Raw genomic sequence first — 9,930 nt, forward strand, 5'->3', positions numbered from 1 at the left:
GGTATCGAGGTCGGGGGAGAGGGGGTTGGGAAGGAGTTTACATTGAGGGGCGTGATATCGACTGCTGCTTCATTGATAGCAAGTCGTGACATGAACCTGGGCAGACTTTGAGCCAGACAAGCAAAAGAAAACCAAATGAGAAGCAGATGGAAGAGGAAAGGATCGAAATGGAAAAACAATCGAGTACAAAATGAGATTGAAGAGGCAACTTGGTTGCGATACTTGAAATGCAGATGTCGTCAGAGCATGACAAAGAGCAGAAGCAGGAGCATAGCAATAGAAGCAGGAGCAGGAGCAGGAGCAGGAGGAGCAGGAGGAGCAGGAGGAGCAGGAGGAGGAGAAACAGAGAGGAAGATCAGCACGAACCTGCATGCCAGAAGCTGGATGAAGGCGTCCGGCCGGGAGAGAAAGGGAAAAGTAGCCTCCACCAGCCTCCTAGGCCAACAAGAGAGACGAGGAGGAGGTCAGAGAGAAAAGAAGAGGAGAAACCGAAGGATCTCGGAGGATCTCGGAGGATCTTGGAGGATCTTGAAGGATGGAAGCGGATCAATAAGAAAGAGGAGAGGATGCTGGAAGGATGTTGAGTGAACAAGGGATGGTGGTGGTTGATGTGATGCCGTTGGTACATGAGCAGAAGCAGAAGTAGGAGCTGGAGCTGGAGCTGGAGCTGGAGCTGGAGCTGGAGCTGGAGCTGGAGCTGGAGCAGGAGCAGGAGCAGGAGCAGGAGCAGGAGCAGGAGCAGGAGCAGGAGCAGGAGCAGGAGAAGAAGCAGCAGCAGGAGCAGGAGCAGGAGCAGGAGCAGGAGCAGGAGAAGAAGCAAGAGCAGCAGCAGCAGCAGCAGCAGCAGCAGGAGGAGGAGAAGCTCTCACGGGTCATCTCTCTTCAGCTCGCCTCGCTCTGCCCTCAGACTGCATGTCAAAGTCACTCTTGCTCGTGTCTCTGCTGGGCTCTTCCACACCTCAGCTTTCTCAGCTCGTCCTTGAGCTGAGAGTCATTGAGCTGCTCCCACCCTCTGATCTCCCCCAGCAGCTTCTCCTGCTCAAAGTTTTCCTGCTCCACTCGCCAAGCCATCCTGCATTTGCAGCTTTCAGCGGCTTTGCCGGCAACCCCGCCCAATACCTCCTCTCCCTCCTCCTCTCCCTCCTCCTCTCCCTCCTCCTCTCCCTCCTCCTCTCCCTCCTCCTCTCCCTCCTCCTCGCCTCTTTCTCATGCTCTCATCCTCTCCTATTCTGCGCCACCTGTCCACTCTTGTCTCGTTGAGCCTCCGCCCGCCTGATGAGGACGAGGAGCCGAAGAGTGAGAAGTCAACGAGCGCAAGGCAGTCGCCGAGCTGGGAACAGCAGACAGCTGGGCAGCAGCTGCAGGCTCGGAATGGCGGCGAGGGACGACAGGACCCTGTCAAAGTCGAGTTGACAAAGAAGTTCAGCTGACAAGTCTGCTGGTCGAGTATCAGCTGGACTTTGACCCGATCTCCCTGTCCGAACTGCTTCCCCGTGTCCACCAAGATCTGATCCCCTGACTGAGAGAGGAGGAGAGGAACAAGAGAGGTGAAGAGGAGAAGAGGGAGGGGAAGCAAGGGGACAACGGGAGGCGAACGAGAGAGGAAGGGATGGCAATAGTCATCAACTCGATTACTGTGATTATCATGATCTCACCCGGATCATCCCTGTGTGTGAGATGTACCTAACGTTTGAACATGTCACTCAACAGCAAGCATGCATAAATGTACTGAATCACCGCAACAGTTGAAAACATTCCCTTCTTCCCAAATGCTTTCTACATTGCGAAACCCGATCCCCGCCCACCCCGCCCCCGCTTCAACCAACCTCTACTCATTCCCTCTCGTGCCTTCGCCTCTCCACTCATCATCCTTTCTGTCCTCCATGCCAGGCACTTTCACCTTCTCAGGAGAGCAGAGAATGTCAACTCACCATGTCCGATTGCGAAGCGTATGCGACAACCAGCAGGCGTTGAGATTCAGATCAGCATCCATCATTCCAATAAAAGCACCGCCATGATCCTTCTCATTACTATTAGCAAAGCACACCAACACAACATGTGAGGTGGAGACAACTGGCACAGATTATATGTGAAGCAAATCGCCTACAACCTTACCAGACAACAGAACAGACGAGAAACAACAGCAGACACCCAGCTCAGAGATTGGAAGGTAGACCGTGAATCATCTCACCTGGATCACAAGAAATTCCCACATGTGACTCCCCGTCTCCAGTCCTGCGCCTGCTGTCATCGGAGCAGGCAACCAGCGACGGGCTACCGCCATCGACCATGGCGGCGGCGAACTCATTCTTGGTGTTGACAAGTAAGTTGTTCCTGACATGAATGCTCTTGGACCACTTCCTCCAAGTACAAGCTTCTCCTGCTCGCCCCGACCCCACAGGAGGATGCGTAGTAGCCGCTGCTTCGTCCTCCACGCAGCAGACGCGCTCCACCCAATGCTCAGAAGTCACCCACATCTGAGAGACTTGGAGGAGGCAACACAACACTTGGCTCGTCACTCTCTCGCAGATTTCATCCACCATCGAGTCCCATCTCGACCGTGAGGCTGCCTCATCCTTCTCTAGCTCCACTGACCTCACCACCTCTCCCGCACTCCCTCCACCGCTGCTCGACCCTTGCTTGTCGCCATCGGAGGTCTCGCCCTGACTGCTCCCTCCTCCTCCCAGCAGCTCCTGCTTCACCACACACACAAGACACCGTCTGCACGAGCACTCGTCGTAGAGACATAGCGCGTGGCTGAAGGAAAAGTGATTCACCGCTCGATCCCAACAGTGCAGATGACACGGGAGCAACTCAGGACGGTCATGGGAGGCTGAGCCAACTTGGAGCTTTGTAGCAGAGCAGGCGCCTCGAGGAAACAGACTGGAGGTATGCAGAGATATCGAGTCCCTCCAATCCAGTAGGCTAACACAGAAACACACCAACTTCTCTCGACCCTGCGGCGCACTGATGCAACTGCCCAACTCCAGCCCGTTCCTCCAGAGCTGAATCTTCCCCTGCCAACTTCCCAGGTCATACGCGCATGAAACTCCGACACACAACTTTGTCAGCCCTCCACCTCCTTCTCTCCTTCACTTTCGCCCCTCTTCGTCCCTTTTCGTCCCTCTCTCCCTCCCCCCCGCCCCTCCCTCTTCCCTCTTCCCTCTTTGTTTTCCCCTTCCACTCTCTGCTCCTCACCGTATCGCAGCAGTAGGCGAGGTGAATGAATTCTCCTTCTTCCAGACATCGCTGCGGCTCCTTCGCCCGCGCCGGCGCGTCGTCCGCCACTGTCCTACTTTCATCGTTGGTGAGCAGGTCTCCATTCATTCTCATCGTCATGTCACAAGTGTTGACATAGATGATCTTGCAAGCTTCTGTCCAGTCGCGCTCCCCACCTGCTGCCCTCCTCTGATCCCACCAGTCGAAGTTCATCCCGTGCTGGATCTGAAACGCCTGCGATCCCAAGGATAAGAAGGGAAGTTGAGGAGGAGAAAGATAAGAAAAAAAACGAAAGTGAAAATCAGTGCTGATAGAAAAGGAGGAAAGAGGTTGGTGGCGGGGGGAGGGGGAGGGAGAACAGGAGAAAGAGGAGGAGGGGGAGAAGGAGGAGGAGGTGGTGGTGGTCGTGGTGGTGGCATTACGAGCCAAGGACAGTGGGTTTGCAGGGACAAGATACCTGCGGCTCAACATCCAGGAACGCAAATCCCAGTCTTATCCCACTCCGCGACAAGTTTTCTATCCGAGCAAACAGAACGACATGGCCCTCTGTCTCGTCCGAGATGATCGAGCCGAACGCTGAGCTCCAGCCTCCCTTGTCCTCCTCCTTCACCAGCCTGTTCGACCCCGATTGCTGTACCAAAGCTTCGCTCATCACACTCCATATCCTCCTCTCAGCTTCCAGCCCATTTCCTTGGACTGTGTGCAGCCTGTGGCTGTGGATGTCGAGATATCTCACCTGAGACGGCATCGTCAGCATGTTTCTCGCGAGCGCATGCGATCGCTACGAGGTGGTTCCCCTCGTCGACCACAAAGACTCCATGCTCGTCCATCGACCTGTCGAGACGACAGGTGTCACTGAAAGGAGGGCAGGTGTCATACGTCAAGGGCTACCGGAACACAAGGGTTGGCCGATACAGCAGAGACTCCTCCGCCCCTCCGTCCCTGCATCCCTTCCTCCCCCTCTGACCGGCAACGATCGCCATATCTCTTGCATTCTTGGCCTCGAGCACAACATGAAGGTAGGGATCAGGGAAGATCCTCCTCCCATCGATCTCCACAGACGTCATCGCATCTTTCGCTCCTCCTGCATCCTAACCCCGACCATCTCGCGTTGCGGCCGCTCGACCAGCACTGCCATATCCAGATCCCTGTTGCTCTGAGCCTGCCCCAGCCACCGGCCGCCGGGCCGGGCCCCGGCGGCCCGGGCGGCACCGGAGCCTGGGCCGCCCTGCCGGCCCGGGCCGCTTCCGAAGTTCCGACCGTCCGATCGGCGATCAGTCGGAACGGTTACTAGGTTCAGTGCACTGGCACTCGGGCCCTCTGACCGGGCTCGCGGGCCCAGCGCCAGAGGTTGTGAGTCATGACAATGTTTACTAGTTACTCAAAGTTAAGTCCGAGTGACTGTCGCCGGGAAATTAGTCATCGTCGGCGCCCGGAAGGCTTCACCCAATTGCACGCAGTACCATCCGAGCCGCCGCCGCCGCGCGGCCCCGCCGCCGCCGATTATTATGCGACCCCCCGCCATGCGGTCCCCCACTCGGAGTAATCGGATTGATCGCACTCAATGGCCGCGGCCCGGCCCCGCGGCCGCGCCGGGCGGCGAAGCCTGAAGGCCCGCGGGGATGCCAGAGACGCTGGACCGGATCTCATTGGATGCCAATGCCCGGGCCCGCCCCCCGGTGGCCCGTTTCCCGACGGTCACCGGGCCCGGCCGGTCCGACCGTCGCCGGGACCGGGCCCGGGGGCCCGGGCGCGGCCGCTTTCAATGAACTCGGACTTTCAATTGTCCTCCGAAGTACGGTACTGAGTGATTTTTCACTTAACTCGGACCAGGCTCTCACCGGCCCGCCCCAGCGCCAGCCTGATGAGTGTCGGGTGTCACTAATAGGGCGTATCAAATATTAGCAGCCCTAGGACCTGCCCCTAGGTCCATAGGACAATCAATTAACATACACTAGCGTTTTGTGATGCTAGGACCCCCTCCGTAGGTACTTCCTAAGGCCCCTTGTCCTAAATCATAGTGAAACAGGGAGTGAAACATATCATGTGGGTGGGTGGGGGTCCCGGGTAGATCAACTGTAGGGGTGGGTACGTGAAGTGGAAGTAGGGGTTGTGACTGGAAATGGAAGGGGTGATAGAATGCATCACATTGGGGGTGGGGTCATGAACTTCCTGGGGTAGGGGCACCACCATGGACCAACATTTTTCAAGCGGTTGATCAAAGTTTCGGCGAAATGCGGGTGCTGAAGGAGAGAGGAAAGATGGCGGCGGCGGAGGAGGGAGGAGGATCTGAAGATCGGGGAAGCAGGGAGGATCAAGATCGATGTGATGAGTCGTGGAAGCTGCTGCGGCGAATCTTCTCAAAGGTATAGCTCTGTTGACTCGGAGGCCCTGGGATGCTTTCGGATTTCAAGTGCTAACTACTTCAAGGCATGCGAGGAGAAGCAGGAGTAGCAGAAAGTATGGAAGAACTAAGTTCAGATAGCGTTGAAACAGTAAACTCGTGGGAGGAGGCAGTGATTTGGTCGCTGCAAGGGCTAGAGATGAAGTTCAAGCGTCCTCGTTCCCGGACAGGATGGGAAGGGGAGTCGGAAGCAGTAGAGGACCTTGTCTGGTGGGGCTCGGTCTGCGGAAGAGTCAGCATGATATATGATGGATCGTTGGACGACCAACTTGAAGGCAACGCCCTCCGTTTCTGCACAGAATCTTCCGAGCACGCCCTGCAGGCTTTGGAGACGATCCGGAGGGAGCTGGAGAGGGAGCAGGCAATGCACAAGTTGGGGATGCTGGTGATGTTGTGACACGTGCTGCAGGATGTACCTGCATGCCAGCAGCAGATTGTCTCATACCTGCCGGTCTGCACATGGATCGGGTTGAGCTTCATCAGGTCCGGGCAGTACGAGCGAGCGATGGAGGCGATGGAAGTCGGCATTCAGATGCTCAAGGTCCCCAGAGCTTTGCTGCTGGGCCTCCTGCTCGTGGCTGACCTCTCCCTGCAGCTGTGCGATGCCGGATGCGTGCGGCCCTGCCTTGAAGCTGGCATCCGATGCCACAGGGCTTTCTGCCTCCTCCGGTAACATCATGAGCGATGCTTTGTCCCTCTCTGACCGGATGCCCTGCAGCCTGAGTGGTGTGAGGGAGAGCCTGGAGGAGATCAGGAGAGCCAAGGAGTGCATGAAGGAGTACCACGGAGAGGAGTGTGTGAAGACTTGTGTCATGCATCGCGTCTGCTGGAACTTCGCCCCACAAGTCGCACTCTGCGAGTCCCTTCTCCTGCATCTCCTGCGCAAGGTCGCTGCTGCTGCTGCTGCTGCTGCTGCTGCTGCTGCTGCTGCTGCTGCTGCTGCTGCTGCTGCTGCTGCTGCTGCTGCTGCTGCTGCTGCTGCTGCTGCTGCTGCTGCTGCTGCTGCTGCTGCTGCTGCTGCTGCTGCTGCTGCTGCTGCTGCTGCTGCTGCTGCTGCTGCTGCTGCTGCTGCTGCTGCTGCTGCTGCTGCTGCTGCTGCTGCTGCTGCTGCTGCTGCTGCTGCTGCTGCTGCTGCTGCTGCTGCTGCTCTGATCACCTTGCTGCAGGACAAAGAAGCTGTCGATGCTGCGGAGAGAGCGGTGACGACGCTCCGAGCACATGCCCAGCGCATAAGGGAGCAGCAGCAGCAGCAACAGCAGCAGCTGGAGAACGAGGAGCAGGAGGACTGTGAAGGTGAGGACAGGAGAGAGAGCTTGCCTGTCGTTCAGCTGGTTGACGTCTCCGGGCATTTTGCAGGCAGCGGCTGCTTCGTCAGGAGGTTCCTTGGACTTGACTCTCCCAGCAGACACTCGCAGCTGCTCAAGGTAGAGTCAACCTCCTCCCGTCACTCCGCACGTCCTCACTCACCACTGCGCTCTTGCTCTCAGTGCATCTATGTCGACCTTGCCGCCGCCATGCGCGGGCTGGCGCTTATCTTAGGATCGTCCTCGTCCTCGTCCTCGTCCTCGTCTCCTTCGACTCTCTTGTCCTCTTCGTTGCCCTCGTGCTTGTCCTCCCTCAAGGAGGGGAGAAGATCTCAGGATGCTATCAACAAACTGCAGTCTGCCTCCGATCAACTCTTTGAAAGACACATCAGAGGTGCTGCTTTCTTCTCCTCCCCTCCCCACTCCCCGTTCCCCCTTTCCTCTTCCCCTCCTGCTTCTCGACCTCTCCCTCTCTCTCTCTCTTCCTCTTTCCACTCTGCACTTTCTACCTTCCACGTCTACTTTCGATCTGGATCACGATCCGCCTTCCTCTCCTGCTCTTGAAACTTCTTCCTTGCCCTCCATTCTGATCCGGTTTGTTTGCAGAAACGTGGGGATCGGGGGATCAGTGAGTTCACGTTGTCACGGCTGCAGAGGCTGATGCTTGACATGTCAGAGCAAGACTGCTGCGGCACTTTCTTGCTCCAGATGTGAGAAGTTTCAGCGGAGATAAACAAAGTCAGTCTTGTCCAACTCCTTCCCTCCCCCTCCCTACTTCATTTCCCGATAATCATCTCCTCTCTGCAACCCTCCTCCCTCTCCCCTTTGCTCCTGCTCTCTCCTTCTCTCTCCTTTCTTTCTCATCCCAGCTCGCCTCTACCTGCTCCACTCCTTTCTCCTTCTCTCCTCCTCCCTCCCTCGCCTCCTTGGCTGACAACTTCCGACAGATGCCGTCAAACTCAGCGGAGCCAACGCGTTGAGATTCACTCAAGTGAGAAGTCAGAGCTGCGATGGTTCAACTCGTGACTTTGAGGTCTCAGAACTGGTACATCGGGCCGACAAGCAGCGGAGACAAGAAAGTGTTCAATGTCAGTGTGAGCATGTCTTGACCTCCCAAGTGACGCCGCAGCATCAGAGCAGCTGGCATGGAAGGACATCCAAGGCTGATATGGAGGGGAGGCTCGATGGGGCAAGGCGAAGGGAGCAGGGGAAGCAAAAGTCCCTGAGAGCAACATACGATGTCTCTCGTTCCTCGATGGTTCGGAGACATTCGCTGAATGCTCCTGCTCCCGCTCCTGCTCCTGCTCCTGCTCCTGCTTCACCAGCTGCTGCAGACAGGCATCGCAACGAAGAGGTGACTCGTCTATTTGTGACTTTTCACTACAGTCACATCTCTTGATGGCAGCGGCAGAGGTTGTCAGAGTCGAGACTGTGAGTTTCGTTGTTCTTGCAAGCTGGGAAAGCAGGTGGAAGTCAGCTGACCTGTTGAGAAGGAGCTGGGAGCGGCGGCATGATGGGCAGTCGATCAAGGTGGACGCAGCGAGGGGAAGGAGCAGCCTGACGCCGTTGCAGGAAGATGAGCAAGTTGATCCAGATGCTGGGGAGGTGAAGATGAGGATGCGGGAGCGGGGGAAGGGGAGGGAGGGAGGGAGGGAGGGAAGGGAAGGGAGGAGGGAGGGAGGGAGAGAAGGGAAGGGAGGGAGTGAGGCAACGGGCAGGAGGTCATTTTCTCAAGTCCATCATCGTCTCCACAACCAGAGGTCGGCCAAACGCGCCAGGAGCAGCACAGAAGGTGAGAAGAACCCGGATATTGAGTATGAACCGAACATCTTGTGACGACCATCTTTGTCTCGCATGATAATCATGGTGTCCAATCTCACCCTCTCCCTCTCCCTCTCCCTCTCCGTCTCCTTCTCCCTCACCCTCACCCTCACCCTCTCCCTCTCCCTCTCCCTCTCTCTCTCCCTTGTGCGCTAACATTTTCAACCTTCTTGTTGATTCCTTTCCTTTCTTGTCTCACTCAGCACAAGGTCTCGCCCGGAGTCTGCGTCTCCCATGTCACAGAGGAGGAGGCCCTTCACTCGAGCTACTCATGCGCTCTCGGTCCGTTCCTCCCTCCTCCTCCCCTTCCTCTTCCTCCTCCCTTCTCCTCTCGTCTCTCGTCTCTTTCTTCCTCTCGTTATTCCTCTTATCTCGCTCCTCGTCCTCTTTCTCTCTTCCTCTTATCCCCTCCCATTTTCTTCCTCCCTCTCCCATCTCCTCATTGTTCTTTGCTCTTGTGCTCATTTTCTGTTTTTCTATCCTCTATCCTTCGCTCTTCCTCCTTCTCAACTTGTCAGGGCGTCGTCACATCGGACGAGCAGCTGGCAATGAGGTAAAAGATGGACGGAAGGCAAAAAAAGGCAACAGCAAGGAGAAGGAGCAGAAACAGAAGCAGGAGGAAGTGAATGCAGGGAAGGGGGAGGGAGAAGAAGAATGAGCAGGGCAACGGAGGAGGGCAAGGGATGAAGGAAGTAGGTGGAGGCAGTGGCTGCTTTAGGAAATGAGGAGGTAAAGGAGAATCTTTTGTTGATGGCTGTTTGCTTACAGGTCAAGTCAGGAGCTTCTAAGTCCAGGTCTCCTCCTCCTCCTCCTCCTCCTCCTCCTCCTCCTCCTCCCATCTCTCCTCTCCTCTTACCTCTGGTCCATCAGCAAGTCCCACACCGCAAACTCTCAGCAGAGGGGTTAGTCCAGCTCCTGCCCAGCTGTAAGTGACCGGGGACACGCAGGGGGACAAGAAGAAAACGCCTTCCTCGCAATCTAGAGGAAAGTTCATGACATTCTGGAGCGATTCCCAGCAGAGCAGGTGCCTGTCCTTTTCCTCCTCGCTGCCCTCTCCTCCTTCCTCCCTCCTTCCCCGCCCGTACCAGCCCTCCGCTCCTCCTCTCCCTCCTTGTCCTCGTCTTCCTCTACCTTCTTCCCTGTCTGTATCTCACTCCTCAATCCTCCTCCTCCCTCCTCCTC

The 9,930-nt window shown here is 56.8% G+C and overlaps 2 protein-coding genes across 2 annotated transcripts; one reads left to right on the forward strand and one right to left on the reverse strand.

Moving 5' to 3' along the window:
* Nucleotides 1-865: 865 nt before the first annotated feature.
* Nucleotides 866-4,357, reverse strand: GUITHDRAFT_107608 (hypothetical protein; the record flags this gene model as incomplete). The annotated part of the gene is made up of 14 exons (XM_005833328.1): nucleotides 866-908; nucleotides 959-1,072; nucleotides 1,395-1,519; nucleotides 1,656-1,683; nucleotides 1,932-2,020; nucleotides 2,192-2,235; nucleotides 2,279-2,721; nucleotides 2,778-2,925; nucleotides 2,969-3,017; nucleotides 3,199-3,453; nucleotides 3,677-3,909; nucleotides 3,956-4,053; nucleotides 4,111-4,271; nucleotides 4,316-4,357. 14 exons carry the CDS (start codon nucleotides 4,355-4,357, stop codon nucleotides 866-868), a joined length of 1,872 nt encoding a protein of 623 aa, XP_005833385.1.
* A 1,294-nt stretch (nucleotides 4,358-5,651) lies between these two features.
* Nucleotides 5,652-9,305, forward strand: GUITHDRAFT_138160 (hypothetical protein; the record flags this gene model as incomplete). Its single annotated transcript, XM_005833329.1, has 14 exons — nucleotides 5,652-6,008; nucleotides 6,033-6,164; nucleotides 6,219-6,292; nucleotides 6,342-6,510; nucleotides 6,790-6,916; nucleotides 6,980-7,047; nucleotides 7,246-7,321; nucleotides 7,875-7,918; nucleotides 7,968-8,021; nucleotides 8,314-8,358; nucleotides 8,500-8,532; nucleotides 8,646-8,719; nucleotides 8,958-9,030; nucleotides 9,267-9,305. 14 exons carry the CDS (start codon nucleotides 5,652-5,654, stop codon nucleotides 9,303-9,305), a joined length of 1,365 nt encoding a protein of 454 aa, XP_005833386.1.
* Nucleotides 9,306-9,930: the final 625 nt, after the last annotated feature.

The sequence above is a fragment of the Guillardia theta genome, assembly GCF_000315625.1.
Source record: "Guillardia theta CCMP2712 unplaced genomic scaffold GUITHscaffold_30, whole genome shotgun sequence".
In the NCBI taxonomy this organism is placed as follows: Eukaryota; class Cryptophyceae; order Pyrenomonadales; family Geminigeraceae; genus Guillardia; species Guillardia theta.